Source organism: Alexandromys fortis, unplaced genomic scaffold (assembly GCF_014885135.2).
Source record: "Alexandromys fortis isolate MF-2015 unplaced genomic scaffold, M_Fortis_MF-2015_v1.1 scaffold_128, whole genome shotgun sequence".
NCBI classification, from domain to species: domain Eukaryota; kingdom Metazoa; phylum Chordata; class Mammalia; order Rodentia; family Cricetidae; genus Alexandromys; species Alexandromys fortis.
The window spans coordinates 1,734,922-1,754,945 of record NW_026068012.1 but is presented as its reverse complement, the minus strand read 5'-3'; the positions used below and the strand labels follow the sequence as shown (position 1 = coordinate 1,754,945).

The window sequence follows — 20,024 nt, the reverse complement described above, 5'->3', positions numbered from 1 at the left end:
TACTACTCATGTTCCATGTACAGATCCCGCTCCCCCTCCTGATGGTGTCCATGATGGGTGTGCGGCCACTTGCTGTTCGCCTCCTGGATTAGCCTAGTACCACTCCCTACCATGCCCTACCAGTGCCCAGCTAGGGCTGAAAGTAGTAAGAGCCAAGAAGCCTCTGTCTCCTTGTAAGCAGGCAGGCATTACCACGGGTCTCCCTGACTGAGCAAGGCAACAGCTTACCACATATGCCCCTTCTAGTTTCAAGTGTCCAAACTCATATGAACTGAGCCTCAGTTTGTATTTATAGTAGATAACGGGTTTTCTTAGTCTTCGGCCACCGAAAAGTACTGTGAAGTACTTTAAGTTGTTTCTTCTCAGTCTGCTTTACACATATCAACCTGCTAATGACCTGTGGCCAAAATTAGCAAAGAATCATCCCCTCGTAGGAAACACCTCTGAGCCACATACAGACTCAATTCGTGATCATTTAGAAATTCTTTAACAGTGACTGAAGAGTCCACAAAACTTCAGAGTTCCTTAATTTTATTTTAGCTACACCTAGAGGCAATCCAAATACAAGGATGATAAATTTCCAAAGGACTTAATGCCTAAGGGGAAATTTCCTCATTTGGGGGAGATGGTTGTTGTTGATTGGGGAAAATAAGGAGAATCATGTATTTGAATAGAGATATTGATTAATTCTAAATACACAACATAGAGTCTTATGCAAAAAAAAATGTATAATCCTTCCGAGATCTGATTTCCAAGACCTATTATGATATTTTGTGAGGCCAGGCGGTGGTGGCACATGCCTTTAATCCCAGCACTTGGGAGACAGAGGCAGGTGGATCTCCATGAGTTCAAGGCCAGGCTGGTCTACAGAGCAAGTTCCAGGACAGGTTCCAAAGCTACACAGAAATCCTGTCTTGGAAAAAAAAATAAAATTAAAAATTAAATAAAATTTAATAAAATAAGAAGATTGCTGGTGGGACACAGTGGGGCTCTATCAAGAAGCCCACAAAGAAATACAAAGGAATAATAAACAAAGCATAATATTTCATACACGCACATGTAGGAGACTCAAGTCCACATTCAGGATCCGAGTCCGACCCGGGGCTCCTGTTGCCAAGAGCTCTCCTGATGTTGCAAGGCCTCCCCAAGAGTGCAGGGAAAGGAAGGTTGGCAATGATGCTCAGGTTGACAGTCACCTCGAAGGACCTTCACACGTTGTCTTTCCTTTTGTCTGCAGGGGGTGCAGCTTTTATTTTCCCAAATACTTCAGTATATCCCGAAGCTACGCAAAGAATTACAACTAGGCCAGGTACGCTAACGCCCCCGGGTGATTCCGTCATTGAGAGAGTCCCAGATGTTCAGCTTAGATCCAGGACCTCTGCCCGTGACCCAGAAACACGTCCTAGATCCAGAGTACAGTGCATTGCGCCAGCCTTTTCTCTGTCCCTGTTGATGCCTCAGCTGCTGCATTCAGAGACCACAGCAGAGGGGCCAAGCTGTGGAGGCAGAAAGAGATAAGGGACTTATGTAGTAGCTTTGAATATTTGGGCCAACACCTAAGATAGGAGCCCTTGCACTGTCAAGTTAAGGGAAGGATTGACGTGCAATCTGCCCATGGTGAAGAGAGAGCAATTCCAAAATCAGGAGCGACTGATTCTCATCACCCAATTTTTTTTTTTTACCAGTAGAGAAACATCTAACATTTAATATTAACATCAGAGTCATACTTTATGGTTTTTATGATTTAATTAAGTAATTAATTTACATACCGCTCATGTAAAAACGAATTTTCGTTTAATGTCAATCACAGAGTTAGCCTCCGGAAACGGAAAGCCGAACCAGGCTCCAACACTGTCTGTCTTCAGAATGTTCGCTTGCACATTCCGCTAGGCTCGCGGCTTGGTCCAGTGCCTTGCCTGGGTCTGGCAACGGGGAATCGAAGTGAGCTGGTAGGAAGGTTTCGCATGACGTTCTAGAAGATAATTCAGTGGTGTTACCTGGAACCAGAGATGGCCAAGAACTGTCAGGGTTTTGGGTGAACCGCTAGAGCGGGCTTCTAAGGCACTGCCTAGAACCTGGAGGCCTGGGAGTGGGTGGCAGAAGTTGGGCCCACACGAACACAACCAGGAAGCCTTCAGGGGACTGGCCAGGGAGAGGACACTGTGAACACCACCCCCTCATAGAGGCCAGGACTACCCTGTAGGCTAGAATTCCTCATGCCATCCTCAACACCGAGGGGATCCAAGTTCTAGAAAGCACGGTGAATTTCCCATACTCCTACCCTGGTCCAGCATACATGTCTTCCCCAGCCAGACTGCTTCTCCTTGACTCTTTGCGTGTGCAGCCTGCGTGAGTCTAGCTGGCCTGGTGCCCGGGCTCAGAAGTGCTTTCTTTCAAGGGAGGAAGATAGACCAGGGCTGGGAGCTAGCTGAATGGTAGCAATAGGAACACTTCCTGGAGCTCTTTTGTACCTCGGTCCTTCTCTGTAGCTGCCATGGCAATGTCAGGCTAGTGAATTTCTCTTCTCTGGCCTGGGAGAGAAAGCTTATCTCTCTGTTCCCAGAAACCTCCTGAAAATGCACAGCCAGTGTCCCCTGTCATGTGAGAGGTCACTAAAGTAATGGATCAGACCCGGTGTCTGTGTGACTCAAACAGCCCCAAAGAATCCTGCCAAGAGCACTGAGAGTGAAGAGCAGACGCGTGCCTTCTCCTGCTCCAGGACTTTCTGAACTTGCTGCCTACCAGGGAATCTTGTGGTACACCCAAGGGAGGGTAGAAATGTACATGAATGATTCCGGGGCTTTTTCAAAAAAATGCTTCTACCCATTTAGTTAAAAGAAACGCTCCCTGTAGGACATTTGCCCTTTAAGATCCATTAGCCAATTTAAAAGATATGTTTGTTTAAAGCCACCTCAGGAATGCTGCTGGCTGGATTTCAAGGCCAGGCTTTGTGAGCCACTGTGGTAAGCTGGTTGGCGAGACAGGATGGTGTAGGGTGGTGGTGTTACCGTCTAGGTTCATTTTCTGAACCAATTTTTAAAAAAAAAAATGAAAATGTAGGGGTGCAGCAGACAGAAGCAGCCCGTGGAGAAAGACACACACCCAACAAGGCAGAGAAGGAGAGATCCTGCAGACAGAAGCAGCCCATGGAGAAAGACACACACCAAGCAAGGCACAGAAGGAGGGACCCGGCAGACAGAAGCAGCAGGGTGGGGCAAGGGGACTGCTTGAGAAAGAAGACCCATGTTCCTGCCCCTTGTGTGTCCACATCCACGTCACTTCTCTAATTCAGCACTAGGGACAGAAGCTCGTAGACACCTCAGAGCAAGTCAGGCTTTTAGGTCATTAGTCCATTAGACTCTCCTCCAATCTTCTCTACTCTAGGGCCGTTTCTCCAGATTCCCTGCAAAACCAAACCAAACCAAACCAACAGGAAAACCACAAGACTTTTGTGTTCCATGAGATCAAATTAAATGGCATTTTTATCCTTTTGGTGGGATGTCTCCACCCACACCCCCTGAATCCCACTACCAAACGCCTCCTCTCCACCTGATCTCCTTTTCTTCTGAGTCTAGTCACCTACTTCTGAGTTACCACCTCCACTATGCCCTCTCTCCTTCCCTCCCTCCCTTAGTTCCTCTCTTTTTTATGGTCAAACTTCTGCAAAGGGTTATTTATTCAAGAGCTGTGTGACCATACATCGTGACCTGTGGGCTCCATCCTCTCTCCTCTTTTGTGTCTTAGCCATCTCTCCTGTGCTTGTTACATTGCTTTCCACAGTTCCAGATCGAGACCACAGCTTCTCCCACCCATCTTTGTTGAATAAGCACCTGGATTGGTCCCCCACTAGGATGCTGGCAACATCCTTGGTTTTGTGGTTGGGTGATCAGTCTTTCACGATGTCTGCGTTTCTCAGGTTCTGTAGTTACAGTCACCCCAAACCCTTCTCCCCAACTCCTCTATACACAGTTTTCCTCTATAAGTCTACTTCTTTTGAAGCCACAGACCCTTGGGGTCTCAGGTTAAAGTGTCAAAATCGGAGACAGGCACTAGCGACAGAATCTTTGTACGCAGTGTAACCTTATGATATACTACCTAGCCTGTTCTTTCATGAGTTGGTCATGGGAAATCTGGTCTATTACATGAAAGATAGCATGCAGGCTCTTCCTTTCCTCTTCCATCCTCATGGTAACTCCATAGTATGATACACCCAAGGTGTTACCAAAGTCATTTGGAGTGTGTAACCACCACACACAGCGCTGTGTGGACTATGACCTTGAAGCTAGTGCCTTTTGGGGGCTTCCTCCATGGAACCCTGAAATTTGGTGCTGCTGAACATGACCAAGCTAGGTGAGCCCACAGCTGCTGCACCCCTCTGTCAGGTGCTATGTGAACTTCAGGCCTTAGCAGTTGGCTTATTGCCTTCTTTGCTTGTCCCATGTTTCTCTACAGCTGCAGAGATTTGTAAGCATAGTTAAAAGCCCACAGTCATCGTCCACAAACACAGTCTCTGTGTGTCTGAAATAGGGGTGAGGAAGAATTTAGAAAGATCGTTTAGAAAAAGACGATGCAGGTTTATTACCTAAAACTCCTATTTTCCAGAGCTGTATAGATCCGTTCTAGCAAGTAACTCTCTGTCTCCCTCATTAGCTTCAAATGCATGAGGCGAGGACCAACCATTCCTTCCCATGCCCTTCCTTCCTCCAAGGGATCACCAGAGACATCTTGTAGACCTGGTATAGATTCTGCAGAATGAGAGAGACTGTTCCAAGAGCCAAGTCTTGGTCCTTTAAAATGCAAAGTGTCCCTGTGGAGGCTACAGAAGCTGGCAAGCCCCCTCCAGTGATCTGAGCCAAGGGAGAAAGCAACTTAGTAGAACTTACCCCTCACTGGGGAGGGAGGCAGGATGCTGGAATGGTTCTCCGATGTCCTAAGAAGAATGTGGTAGAAAGAACCTCATTCAGAATTAGAAACAGATCCCAGCTTCCCCCAAACACACAAAGTTCCTGTGTGCGAGGGTCTCCACCAGACAAGCGCCCCTTTGTATCTTCATGTTGCTGTTTTCATATGGATCATAGCATACACCATGCTTCCAGAGCGACCCCAGGCTGCCCATGGTGCTTCCAGAGCAACCCCAGACTGCCCATGTTTCATATGGATCACAGTATACACCATGGTTGCAGAGCGACCCCAGGCTGCCCATGGTTCATATGGATCATAGCATACACCATGCTTCCAGAGCGACCCCAGACTGCCCATGGGATTGCTTTAATAAGGGTCAGGCTTTTCAATCATTTTCAATAGCTACCACAGCAGAGTGAATTGTGCCAGAAAGTAACTTCCTATGCACAAATGTGTGAGCCAACTACTTTGAAGAAAACAACTCAAAAGAAAGTGGTATGGGCATTAAACTTCTCATCAAATTTAAATGTAAAGTAATTTAGTTTTTATTAAAACCCCTGTGCTCTTCTAGTAGGCTGAGCAGCAAAGGCTCATGGGTAATGGTCTTCTAAGCAGTCAGGGGTAGAGGTATGAGGTGCTGGCTCTGCCACCATCCTGATTGTTCCCCATCCCCAGAAATTTCCAAGGTCAGCATTTCCCGAGGTCATCTCCCACAGGAGGAGGCTGAGTGTCACAGCGTGTGACCAGTAGCTGATAAGGAAATATTGGCATAGACTCTCATGAAAGCAAACAAGGCCAGCGTATCTACCATAGCAGTGTGTTTGTGAACGTGGTAATTGCTTGTTCATGCAGACACCTCAAATTCTTGGCTGAAAGTTGAACTCTGCCTGGTGGTTGTTATTTCCGAGGAAGGGGTGGACATGGCTATTCATCTTTCAAAGGATTTTATGAATAAAGAACTTCCCCATATGAGTTCTAGTGAGATGGCTGGTGTTTTTCCAACCCCGCCTCACGAGCAGCACTTTTCTGGGTGCACTTGACAAACTTGCGGCTCTCTGGTACTCCTACCTGTATTCTTTCAGCTCAGGCCCCAGAGGTCCCTCTAGAACCTTCCATGCCAGTCTCTTGTATAGTTGTAGTTACAGCTGCACAGTCGGGCTAACATTCCTGAAGTCGTCATCTTTGAGAATGGTGAATTTTATAAGAATTCATATAGTGAGAAATTTTGGGGTGCATGTGCCTGGGCTGGGACCTTATCAGGATTCTGGCTGTGCTCTGTAAGTCCAGTGTTAGAGCTTGCATCCCTACGGCTCAGGAGTGTCTTTGGTTGGCGATCCATGGGTCACACTTTGAGAAGCAAGGATTTAGGACACACTTCTATGATACCACCATTTTCACTAGGTGAGCAAGCCTTTGTTTGTGTGTCTTTCTGCCTCTGAACTGGGGGGGGGGTACCTCACTTAGCTTTCTAGGATGATTTCTGTCGTAATACTCTGGTTAACCAGCTTTTAAAAAATAAATATTATTATGTTGTATTTATTTTGAGGTGGGTGTGTGACTTCTACCTGTGTGCCATGCACGCACCCCACACACAGTGCGGGTTCTGGGGATCCAGGTCAGAAAACAAGGCTTGGAAGTGAGCACCTTTGCCTACCGAGCCCTCTCATTGAATTCAGCCCCCACGTCCCACCTTAATTTTTCATTTTAGGAAGATAACTGCAACAGGTTGAGAATCTATTTTCAGAATGTTTCCAGAGATGTAAGACAAGATTTCGCTATAAATTGGTGGCAGCTACAGATTTCATTCCCACAAGTTGTACCCACTCTGGAGAAGCTGAGGGTCCCAGAATGCAAATGTGCTCCTGAGAGGAGAGTGAGCCAAAAGGAAACTGTCTCACTCTGCAAAGCCCAGGAGGGTAGAATTTCAGAGACCACACCAGTCGCAATGCCTGCAGCCAAACAGGCTGACTGAATTAAGGCTTTCTGTGTCAGGTTTCACGTTGTCCTCTTCGGGGTATGAACAGAGGAAGGGGTGCACACTCTGTAGCATAGTGGGGGTTCTTTGAAAGCTGATCCATCCGATTGCCAGGTTTAAGTAAGCTTAAATGATTTACTTAAAGAGAGACCCAGAATAATTGTGCCACGCTGTCCTCCAAGTGAGAATTCCATACCATCCCTGTTGTCTGGCAGAAGCAAGATGGCTGGGGTGTGGGGCCGTGGCTTTCAGTGGTGTACACTGGCACGGGACATTGAACTGAGACCCACCAACCAAAGAAGTTTTGCTTTTAATTTCATTTACAATTTTGCTTTTGTTCTGAGAGAGGGTCTTACCCGGGAGCCCAGACTGGTCTAGAACTTATAGCAATCCTCCTGCCTGAGCCTCCCAAGTGCCAGAATCATAGACATGAGCCACCACACCCAAATCTAGTTTGGTTTTGGAGGTAGCATGTCATGTAACCCAGGTTGCCTTCTAACTTTCTATGTAACCGAGGAAGTCTCTGAGCTGATCCTCTGCTTCCCAAGTGCTGGGCTCACAGGTCTGCCCCACCACCCCTGGATCACGGTTTTGAAAAAGCCCTGCAGTGTAACTGCATGCAGAAATGGACGTCCTATGTGCATGGTCAGTAGGAGCAAGCACAGCCATGCTTCTGGGATCTAGTTCTGAAAGGAAACGGCAGTGACTTACGCTTGATGCTCAGTGTCAAAACCTTCACTGAGAACGCGGAACTGTAGTTATTGAATTTGCAAACAGTGTGTAATGAAGGCTCATGGCACAAGTAATATTATGTTTAAACAGTTAACAAAGAATTGGCACTTACTTATGCTCAGGGTTATTGTTAATTACGCTGTAGGACAATCATTTTAGTCCTGAATTTGTTTCATGCAATTCATCTTAGAGAGATATTAAATTCTCTTAGAAAACAAGAAAGAGAGGCCTTTTGCCTAGATAAATAACCAAGCCAGTTAAGACTGACAATATTAATGGGTAAGATTATCAAGGGGAAGTGGAGGGAGCCTGGGGAAGCAGCTCACAGGAGGATAAGAAGGCCGTTCTCGTTTCTAAGAAGAGGACGGAAAACAGAAGCATGAAAGTCGCTGGGCGGATTTGGGGTGATCCCAGGCAAGACCCAATGGATACGTGCCAGTCATAGGCTTTGGGGTGATCCCAGGCAAGAGTCAATGGGCTCCTGCTAGTTGTGGGTTTGGGGTGATCCCAGGCAAGAGTCAATGGGCTCGAGCCAGTCATGGGCTCTGGGCTCTGAAGACGATGGAAGTGTAGATTCCGATGAGTCCTGTAACACGTCAGACTGTGAGAGAAGCAGTCCTATGGTGCTGAGTCTGATCATAGGAAAAGGCTGTAGGCCGTGAGCAGGAGGGGCCTGGGAGATGCTCAGCGGGGAAAGTGCTTGCTATGCAAGCCTGGGGACCTGAGTCTGATTCCAGTTTCCTTGTAGAGAACTGAGATCTGCACCTGGCAACATGTGCTTTTCAGCTTAACTAAAGCAGCAATCCCCAGATGAGCCCCCATGACCCAATGTCAAAAGCTGTTTTTTAAAAAAAGTGAATGGCACGTGAGGACAATTCTAAGGTGGACCTCTCTAGCTCCACATGCATGTGCACCACAGTGTATAATACATGTGACACACAGACACACACACACACACACACCAACAAGCAAAGTCTAGAAGAATCTAACAATGGTAGTTTTCAGCTACATGGAAGTGAGAATTTTAGATAGCAAAATATACAACTATATAAAATACACAAAGTGCAATTTATAGGTAAAACCTACATTTATTTTTATTATGTTTCTATTTCTATTCAGTATTTACTATAAGAAACAAATCTGTTATAAAAATAGCTATTTTTGTTTGTTTTTCTTTTAGTTCATACATCTATCTCTTTCTTACAGATTTACCTTATGAGCCTCCTAGGAGAACAGCCTGGACTGGCCATGGCCACCCCGCCCCTCAATCCAAAGGTACAGGCTCACCCCACTGCCTCGAGCTGCATGTCACAAGCCAGTGGTCTTTCCAACATACGGAGGGTCCTTCCATTGGCAACAAAGCACACGCAGTCTCTAAGTGTGATGACTCTTTTGTTTGACATATAACCTGCTTTCATATCGAAAAGAAGGGAGCGGAACTGTGGCTCTCCCTGTGCACCAGTGTGGGTTTCGAGGGATGCTGGACCACTGATGAGCTAACGGCTGCTTCCCTTTGCCGCAGCTCTGCTTGGCTCCGCTTCATCCCTGGCACGTTCCCCGAATCTATTTATATTTACACTGTAGTTAATTTCATTCTCTTTTGTAAGCCAGCTCAAGTTTCTTTTCACGATGTTTAGAAGTAATGGCTACAGTAGATTGTTTAAATCGTGGGAAACATTTTAAAATGTTTGTATTTAATTTCACGAGAGGGGGCAGTTCTTCTGACCACAAATGCTTCTAGTTGTAGAATGAGATTACTATGCTGGCACCTAATCGGTCAGAACGTGAAAGCGATCAAGGACCTGCAGCCCCGTCTGAGTTGTTGCTAATTGTCTTTTTGTATTCTTGGCTTCTTTCAGCTGCTCAGCCATCTCCTTCCACAGTGCCCAAAACTGAAGACCAGCGTCCCCAGTTAGGTGTGTTCCAGAAACCATCTTGGGAATCCTAAGAAAAGGTTACAGGTTCAGCTGGGAGTCCTAAAATGTGTCCCCTTTAAAATTAACTTCATAACTTCATGTACCTAAAACATGGTCTAGACCATTAGTTTCCACAGTTGGAAGGACTTTGCTAAAATCCTGAGATTCTACTAAGGCATCTCTGAAGCGTGTGAATGGGAGCAAACTGTTCTTGTTGCTGGAGTCTGTGCCCTGGGATCTATGGGTTCTGTTGCTCTGACGCTCCCTGGCGTGTGTCACAGCGCCTGTGCCTGTCAGTCCCAAAGCAGAAGTGAAGTGAAATGCTGACCTCGAACAACTTGGCCCCTGTGGCCCAGGCCCAGCCTTGCCCGACTTCGACCCTGGCATTGTGTGGGCTATAGGCTGGTGGTGGGAATCTGGGATGTCCACAACTATGATGCTTCCAGTAAGAAACTCCCCTGATCATCTCCAGTGTGACTGCTTATGTCACGTAGGAGGTAGAGGCAGGAATTTGGGGGTAGGGAGCATTCTCACACATGGCATTTTACCAGGCCCCCGCTATGTCTCCAGGGTCTGACTTGTTCTCTTCTGCCACAGATCCTTACCAGATTCTGGGACCCACCAGTAGCCGCCTCGCGAATCCCGGTGAGTTGTCACTTGCCATCTTCTCCTTTAGGACTGGGACGATGCCTGAAGGGGAACTTGGGCCAGTGACAAACGTCTCCGACAGAGAGAGCTGGTCTTCAAGTCACATCTCCACTGACCTATTTTATTTGTCTGTGTGGAAAAAAAATGGATCAGGTTATGAATTAAGAATTTTTAGCTTCACCAAGGAAGTTTATAACCTAGTTGAACTTATATTTCTCTATACTTACAATGTTTGCAACAAAGTAACACAGCTTGTGGATAGCTTAATAACACCAATGTGTTGGCGTAGCTCTGGAGGCTGGGAAACTGAGGCCGGTGGCTGGAGCATTCCACCCAGGGCCTTTCATCCTGGCTTCTGGATGACATCATCTCCCTGCGTTTCTTTTTATTGTCTTTCCTCTCGATGCTTCTCTGTCCATACCGCACCGTGTGTGTGTGTGTGTGTGTGTGTGTGTGTCCGTGTGACTGTGATCATACATGTATATGGAAACTAGGGTATAACCTTGGGTGTTAGAGTATCAATCCATAGTTAATATCACACCGTCTATCTTTTGTTTTTTAAGTCAGGCTCTCTTACCAGCCTGCAGTTCTGCAGGTAGGCTAACTCAGCTGTTCAGTGAGCCTAGGGATCTATCCGTCTCGGCCTCATCACGTGCCACAGTGTTTGCCTTTTTAAATCAGCATGCTGGAGATCGGACTCAGAAATGCTTCAGTCTGCAGCTTTTCCTTTGTCAAAGGACACCAGTCATTCTGGAGTATGGGTCTCTTCAGTGGCCGTAGTCTGTTTGATAGCGTCTGTGGAATCCTTGTCTCCAAAACAGGTCACTTTCAGAGCTCCTTAATTTCATATTTCAATATATGGATGTAAGGGGACATAATTCAGCCTGTCACCAGCCAGACCCAATAACCGGCATTTTAAATGATAATCTCACAACCGTCAGATTCCACCTGCGGTCATGGTGAGGCTGTCTCTGAGCTTCGATGCAGGAAGAACAGACTCCCCGTGATCCCTGGCAGAGAACCATCACCTGTCCGCACATTTCGGTGCCAGCGAGCTTGTTCTGTTTGTTTGTGTTCAGACCAGACCCAGCTCTGCTGGCAGGAATTCCAGGGTTCTGTGGCATCTGCTTCGTATTCTCGGCGGTAAATCAGATGCCAGGATTGTCACAGCCACATCAAATGCAGGGCAGGAATCTCCGTTTCACAAGCCGTAAGCCAAACCGGGTTGGGAAACATGGCAATTCGGATGCCGTCATTGCACACAGCCCCACAAGAGAATCTATACTCTGAGAACGTGAAATGCCATCAACACTAAACAACGGGGTCCGCCGTGAAATTCTGATTAATGTTGATGAGTTCAGTAAATATGTCCTAAGCAGCTCTGCAAATAGAGGAGGTTATTTTCGTCACCATTTTACCCAGTACGTAAACTGGGTGACCAGTGCCCTGTTTGCTTATCAGTTCATCCCTGAGATGGAAAGATACAGTTGGCCTCGGGGCGCTGTCAGTTAGTAGAGAGGTGGGCACAGGCAGATACAGCACTCTCCAGCCCATGAAAGCCCAGCCCATTGTCTATTCTGTGACCATTCGCTTAGAGGCCAGGACTTGCAAGCTCTCCCTCCTTGAGCTCCTTCCAGCCCTCCGCTTAGAACTGTCTCATAACTATTCTAATGACCACAGTGAGGTGGAAGGAATACCATTCAGTGGACACCGTGCTTACCACGTAGGTGTGAGGACTGATTTTGGATCCCAGCACTGTGGTGCCTGCACCACCTGGAACCGCGATTAGGCAAGGTTCTGCAAATTTAAAAGCACACAGAGCCGTGGGTCACTCTTGAAACAAGAACGCCAGTTTCATTGCGGTCCAGGGCAGCTTATATAGGGCTTTTCTTGACTATTGGCCACACCCATGTTCTCCAGATTTCTCAGCTGCAAGCCACCAGAAACCACTCCCCTGCCATCAGGAATTCATGAGGGTCTCGTGCCCAGAGCAGCTGTTTGCTCCAGCAGGCAAGGGGTCATAAAGAATTCAGGATCTGAGGGTCTGCAGTCCCCAACACAGCACCACATAAATTCAGATACGTATGAATCTTGTACGTTTCTGGTCCTCCTGTTGCAAGAAGGGAAGCTGAGATGGGAGAATCCCCAGGGGCTCCCGGGACAGCTTGGCATACATGGCTGTGAAGAAGAGATGCTGGAAACAAGGTGGAAGGCAGGACAGACAGACTCCCAAGGTTTCTCTCACTTCCACACATGCGTCTGGACGTGTGCTCCCGCACTCACTCCCATGAATGCACGTGTACTCACACATGAAGACTTTGCACAGCTGTGTTTGGAGGTGGAGTTAAGGAAGCTTCAGAAAAAGCTGGTCTGGCAGCACAGTTCAGGATAGGTCAGACAGTAGACACGCCTGGAGGGCCCAGACTCCACAAACACCAACATGCGTAGTGCCCACCTCACAGAGACTGACCACACCTGTGGTTCCCCTCCAGCCTTTGTAATCTCCATCCTGTAAGAGCAGTCAGAAGCCTTGGAATGCCAAAGAATTTTCTCTGGGTCACAACCAAACAGGAAGGAGGCTCAGTCTGGAACCTGAGGGTCTCCAAAGTCTGACTTTGTTTTCTTCCCCTAATTCTTCTACCAATACACAGACATACTACTAAGACATAGAAAATGTCTTAGAACACTTACCTATATCTGGGCAGCTTCAAGTTCAGTCCTCAATATTTGCTCCCCCACCCAAATTTAATCTTAAAAATCAAACAATTCCTATGTAAGTCTTCTCATTAAACCCTCAAAACTAATATGCCGTCGGGAAAAGAGATCCAATAATTCAGAAATAAAACACCACCTAGCACATTTATAGGAGGTAACAAACCCCTTGTATGTTTATCTTAAATGCATATGATCTCAGCACATCTAAAAGGATGCCGACTAACGGACTAAATTAAGAAACAAGAACCAACCCTATGTTTTCTTCAAGAAACATGCTTACCTGGTAAAGATGCCCCAGGACTTAATATCAAAGGATGGGAAGCAAACTGCCAAGCACACAGGAAATGTAAAAGAGCAGGCAGATGTAGCTGCCCTTGCACCAGACAAAGTAAGCTTCAAACTAAACTAATCAGACGAGAAAAAGAATGAATTGATGAGTAATTCACCAATCGTAAACTTTCGTACACAAAGTACCGGAGTCTCTAATTTCATAAAGCAAGCACTAAAAACCATAAATGACCACACAGGTCCTGACACAATAGCAGCGGGGAACTTCAATACTGTATTCTTAACTTTAGATAGTTCTCCCAAGGTAAAGTAACTTCAGAACTAAAATGTACTACGGATGAACTGGACGTGTGTGTGTGTGTGTGTGTGTGTGCGTGCGCGCGTGCACACATGTGTGTACACAAAATACTCCACCCAAAAGAAAGGGAACACACATTTTTTTCTGAGTAGCATGTGGAACCTTCTCTTTTTGTCCATTTTCAGTGGAAAGATGTTGCCATGCACTATGATTTTTTAAAGTGTAAATGTATGTGGCATATAAGTTTATGAGTACCATGTTCATAAAGGCACCCGCAGAGGCCAGAAGAGGGTGTTGGGTCACTCCAGGAACTGGAGTTACAGGTGGCTGTGAGCTGCCCCAATTCCTTCAGCCGCTGAGTCATCTCTCAGTGCTTTCTCATACATATAAAAGCACAGATGACATCAGTGTGTGCGCATCCCCATATATCCATTCCAAATATGCGTTGATGTGTGCGTGGAATACGATTTCTCCTGCTGAGAAAGGTGTGCCCTCGCATTCCCCCCTCATGAATCAGTGGTGAGTCACCAGCCATGTTAGATTCCATCAGAACTGCAAGCACTGAGTTCCTGTGATGGAGTCCAAGCTCCTTTCTGTGGAAGAACTCTTCTTGGATTCTGTCCAGGCATTCTGAATTGGTGGGGATGAAGATGCATTCAGCTCCTTGAAGGGACGGCCACTTCAGAAAAGTTTTGTCCCTTGTTAGGAAGTGGGAACCTGTGGCTTTCAGGTGAGACTCAGGGGAGGGCAGCCTAGGAAGGACCAGGGAAGTGTGGACACCTGACTTCAGGTGAGGCTCAGGGGAGGGCAGCCTAGGAAGGACCAGGGAAGTGTAGGCACCTGGCTAGAGAGTCTTGCTCCATGGAGGACAAAGAACAGCAGCCTGAAGTTTAGCCTCTGCTGACGCTGGGCGTAAAGGTCGGGCCAACTGTGTGCACGCCTGTTTTCTCATGACTGTGCAGGGATTCAACACACTGTCCCATGTGAGCATTTATATAGTTAACTTCAGAATGAAGTCGAGCCCCGAGAACAAACCCAGGCCAAGCTCCAGCCAGTGTGGTGGTCCTGAGTGGTCAGCTGCATTTGGCTGCTTCCTGCCGGACAGTGAGAAGGATGCTAGAGTTACAGACAGGGGCTGCCGCTGGTTGGTACTTAGGTGGGTTCTGGGCATCTGAGCTCCACTCCTCTCATTTGCATGGCAACCTCTTGAGCACTGAGATGTCTCCCCAACCACAGTCTTGTCTTTCCGAATTACTGGTTTGGCCAGTGGGTGGTTTGGCCAATTCACACTTAGACTTTGAACCCTCGTTACCCTTCCTATCAGAGTCCTTCCCTACATCCTGCAGTGCACCTCGTCATATTATGACCATTACGGTTCAGGCAGTCATCACTGTTTAGTAACTTCACCTGTGATGGATTTCTTGGCGCCCTACCCCCATTGCCTCCTTGAGAGTTCTTGCTCAGTGGGAACACGTGTGGCCTAAACAACTTAGGGGTTCAGGAACTGCTGCTACTTATAGGGTCACCCAAGCGGTTGTTGACTTTTACAGCGAGTTTCCTTTTCCAGTTTGGAGGCCAGGGGATTTTGCTCCTTGAGCTCTTCTGGGAAAGCTTGGTTGGCTTATCCTCAGTCCTGAGCCCGGTGTCTTTTTAGCTAAGGAGTAAAGCGGAGAGCCCAGGGCAACGTGAGCGGATCAGTCCTCTGAGCTTCGAGCTTCCAGTCATGCCATGCATGTAGGGCTTGCATGAGCTTCCAGCCATGCCTGTAGGGCTTGCATGTTTTCTGTCTCTTCAGAAACAAGGGAGACAGGCTCTTTCCCCCCGTCCTTCCCTCTTACACAGGCTCATAAGGAAAGTGGGTGAGGGATAAATTCCCAAGGACGATGCCAACGTTTGAACAGATACCAAGTGTTAATTTGGTCTGTGTATTTGTACGTAATCTGTAGAGTGGCTCCCTCCCCATGGGAGGAAGTTGACACTAAATATTTATTTTCCGGCAACTGTCCATGTTGAGAGTGAGGCATATGTTAGACTGTTAAGCCCCAAGCCCACAGCTTCTCCTATTCCCAGGTCATCTGTGGGATTCTTTCTTCAAGTTTTAATCCTTTAGTTACAATATATATACCAAAACCATATGGTTCTCTTGTTCTATCTTTTATATTTTTCCATGCATATTAATGAGATGTTGGAGGCAGCGGCCCTTGATTGAGAACAGTTTGTGCGGCTCTGGAGCAGCGCAGGCTATCCTGACAGGCTACAAGCTGTTAATACATCTCAAATGTGTCGCTTGACTGAAAACAACCCTTCCCAGAGTACAGTCCAAAGAGGCTGACCTTTCTCACGATGCTGCTGCCTCGGTGGGTGGACCCACAAGCCTCCGTTTCCACGGAGCCTGCGTGGAGACAAGGGCTGGACAGTGTGCAGCGGGGGCCAGTGGGAAGGCTGCAGAAAAGCGAATTCACAATTGAATTTTACATCCCATCGGTTCCCTGAATGGATGATCGTCCAAGCTGCTCTAATCATCGATCACATCTATTCGTATTACTTAAAAGATAATATTTCTGGTAAAGGCAGTGTGCTGCCCTGAAGGCAGGGAAATACCTGCCTCCCACTCACTTTTAAGACTAAAATCTTTGCTAGTTAATTCTGTTTCTCCTCGTACCCAACAAAACTTTCAGTAAGCAGCGATGGGGCAGAACCGGAGTGTCATATAGTCCTGTCTGTCTGTCTGGCCTAGGATGTCCGGGTATGCCTAGGCTCTTATCCAGCAAGGGTTAGTGGGAGAAAAGCAGGAGGCGGAGCACAGGCCCCTTCAGGACATCCCAGGTCCCTTTACACATCCAGAGATCCCCTGGAGGAGAGTAACATGGTGGCTAGATTTTTCTCTGACTGAAAAGACACAGAGGCTCAGAGAGAGGATTCAGCCAGCCAAGTGCTTGCCCTACAAACCTGAGGAACTGGGTTTGAGCTCCAGAACCTGTGGGAAAGAAAGAAAGGCAACCAAAACACCAGAAACCTCGGTGTGGTTGTGGACACCGATAATCCCAGTGGTATGGGTTTGCAGGTAGCTGGATCTTTGGGACTCCCTGGCCAGGCAGCCTAGACTACAGGGTAAACTCCTAGCTAACAAGAGAGCCTGTCTTAAAAAAAAATGGGACAACACTCCCAAAGGTCTTTTTCTTGCTTCTACACACACATATATAAGCACACATACACACACACATGAACAAGCACACACATGTACAGTCACATATATCCACATTCACAGACACCCACTCATACACACACATGTGCACGTGCACACACACACACAGTCTGTTGTCTTTTGGAAGCACCATGACACAACAGTGTGGCACACATGGCCCATGGATTTCTGCCCTGGTGCACTTGGCCCAGGCCTGTCTTGGAACAGAACCAGTTCTTTTTCTACACTTCCTCATTCTGAGTGGGCTAATTCTGTGCTAGGGACAGTTCTGATAGAACCGGCCAGATGTTGTGTTAGAAATACCCCTGTTTGCTTCAATTCTCTGTTTGGTTTTCCATGAATTTGTCAACGTTCATTTCCTAAGCCTGACTTTTGTTATTTCGTTTGACCCAGCCACTGTAAATGGTGTTAGGCCGTTATTGCCATCTGTAGCCTTTTCTGCCTCACAAAATGGGAAAAAGTAGCTCATTCACTCCCCCTGAAATGAGTGTGACCGGGCTGCTCTTTGAAAGATGTCCCAAGTGGAAGGAGCCTGAACTTTGCCCTCTGTGAGTTCTCCATTTTGTATGAAAAACATGGATCCATACAATCTGAGACTGATCAGGGAGGGCCATACAAGGGCAAGTTTCTTAGAAGTGGAGACAAATGAGGGCACTCCAGGCATCGTTCCTCAGGGGTTCACTCTCAGGAGGAATGCTGAAGAAGCTTCCAGGCTCCTTCAAGCTGAGCCCTCGTGTGCCAGCATGGTCCCTAAGGAGCATGCAGGATTGGGGTGTCCTGTAGTTCTCCTTCATCAGTGTGACCTGGAATATCTGGGTGTGGACCAGCTCCTGTCTAGCCAAGGTTTGCTCTCGGGGGAGATGAGCAGCCAAGAGATAAACACAGTACCAGCCCAGGAGCAGAAATCTGGGGCGGGGGGCTGGGGACTCGTCCAGGAAGTCTGCCATTGAGGAGTGATCTCCTGCGCTTGGTTCTTACCGGCTTTATGTCCTCCCCATCATTAGGTAGTGGCCAGATCCAGCTGTGGCAGTTCCTGCTAGAGCTCCTGTCTGACAGCTCAAATTCCAACTGCATCACCTGGGAAGGTACCAATGGGGAGTTCAAGATGACGGACCCTGACGAGGTGGCGCGGCGCTGGGGGGAGCGGAAGAGCAAGCCCAACATGAACTATGATAAACTCAGCCGCGCCCTCCGCTACTACTACGACAAGAACATCATGACCAAGGTGCACGGGAAGCGCTATGCCTACAAGTTTGACTTCCACGGCATCGCGCAGGCCCTCCAGCCCCACCCTCCGGAGTCTTCTCTGTACAAGTACCCTTCCGACCTCCCGTACATGGGCTCTTATCATGCCCACCCCCAGAAGATGAACTTCGTGGCTCCCCACCCTCCTGCTCTCCCAGTCACTTCGTCTAGTTTCTTTGCTGCCCCAAACCCGTATTGGAATTCACCAACTGGGGGCATCTACCCGAACACTAGGCTCCCCGCCAGCCATATGCCGTCTCACCTGGGTACGTACTACTAGAGACCAGATGGAGGCCTTTCCCAACAGCGTACAATCACCTAGCAGTCACCACAAACCCAGAGAACACAAATTGGAAGTGCCTCATGAGGAATGAGAAAGGTTGGCCAGAGCTGGGGAAGGAAGCTGGAAACCAAAGACTCACAGGGGAGGGTGGGCATCACCCAAGTATTAATGCAGAAATAGAGGAAGCGCAAACTACCATGGACGTGGACATATAACCTGTGGTCCACCCTTGTCAAAGACATTGTATTGTAGAAAAGCACGGCAAGGACAACTGCCAAAGAAAGTGGCCTTCAGTAGTGGACAAACTGTAGAGTGTGAGACCGTGCTTGTACCACACAGGATTCAGTGAAAGCAATAGAGATAACAGTACACAGTCTTGGCCTAACATACCATTTAGAATGTCATTTGAAGGGGAACTACCTGTGTTTAAAAACAGAAACATATCAAAACCAAATAAGAAGACAGGAAAGATGGCGGCCCCTCCACAAACCACATTGTGGATTTTTTTTTTTTTTTTTGGCTGGCATTTGCTGTTTTGAAATCATATTGTTTCCATTTGATAGGGGGGAGTGGCTACCAGCTTTGTTAAACTGTGAAGATGACCCAAAATCTCAGCTCCTTTCAGTATCACGGGAACTGTGAGCCTCATGGTGGGTGGGGGATGTGTAGGGTGTGTGAGTATGTGATTTTAGAGGAAAGGCTGGATGAGGAGGAAAGAGCAGAGGAGGAGGGGACTGGGGAGCAAGTGGAGGAGGAAGAAGAGGAAGAAGGAGGAAGAAGAGGGTGAAGAGGAGAAAAGGACTAGAAGGCAGTCGCTCAAGCCGTCGAAGCTGAATTTAGGATGTCTTGGGACCAAAGAGCGAGCGTTGTGAAGCTTGATGCTGTCATGTTGTGAGAAAGGACACAGTTTGATGGAGGACTGGGAGCGGGGGTATTCAGAACCAAACATTTCTTTGTAACTGGAATTGTCTAATATTCAAAAAAGATTGGGACCTCTGCATGCTGGAGGCTTTGTCCTTCATGGGAGCAGCTGAGAGGTGACCTTCGTGGCCGCCACAGTCAGAGACCAAGCAGGCATTGTGGGTAGGTGGGCTCCAGTTTTCTTTAACGAGTCGCGAACGCTGTGCGTTTGTCAGAACGAAGTCTACAAACCAATGGGATTTTTTTTTCTTTTTATATAATAATTATATAACTTATGCATTTATACACTACGAGTTGACCTCGGCCAGCCAAAGACACACCACACACACAAAAGGAGACAATCGATGATATGATGTGGCCTTGAATTCTAACTCTGTAACGCTTAATGTTTACAATATGAAGTTACTAGTTCTTAGATGCAGAATGTATGTAATAAAATGAGCTTGGCCTCTCACAGCGAACCAGAATGGCGGTGGTCTCATTGTGCACTTTCCTTACCAATGAATGGTGGCCGGCAGAAACTTGAGCTGAATCTTACGAGTTTGTACTATAGACTCATTGCGCCCAGGAACTTAAGCAGATGGGAGTAATGTGGACAGGGCATTGCACACACAAGCAGCGTGGACCTCTTGACTCCCAAGAACCTGCTCTTTCTCATTCTCATCTGATTCGACAACAGAGAGAGCAAAGGTTTCCCCTTGGGGCCTCCGTGACTGTCCCTTCAGCCTCTTCGGCTGAGGTTGTCACTGAATAATTCCAGTTCTGCACTGGCCATGGTCACCCAGATTACTGTCGCGATCATACAGTTTTTGTTGAGTGATGAACAAGCCATTGTTAAGCCAAATTGTTGTCCTCGTGATTGGTAAATGAGTCATGGACAGCTGCAGTTTCTTGTT

The 20,024-nt window shown here is 47.4% G+C and overlaps 1 protein-coding gene across 3 annotated transcripts in view; it reads left to right on the top strand.

The window, feature by feature from the left end:
- Erg (ETS transcription factor ERG) overlaps positions 1–19,611 on the top strand; it is a 155,839-nt gene extending 136,228 nt beyond the window's left edge. For 2 of the 3 annotated variants that reach the window (XM_050162065.1, XM_050162066.1), the window contains 5 exons: positions 1,238–1,309; positions 8,816–8,884; positions 9,469–9,525; positions 10,123–10,170; positions 17,684–19,611. In XM_050162065.1, coding sequence (XP_050018022.1) covers positions 1,238–1,309; positions 8,816–8,884; positions 9,469–9,525; positions 10,123–10,170; positions 17,684–18,204 — 767 coding nt within the window. In that variant the 3' untranslated portion in view covers positions 18,205–19,611. The remainder of the gene's footprint in view (positions 1–1,237; positions 1,310–8,815; positions 8,885–9,468; positions 9,526–10,122; positions 10,171–17,683) is intronic. The other variant, XM_050162067.1, reaches the window with a different exon arrangement.
- Positions 19,612–20,024: the final 413 nt, after the last annotated feature.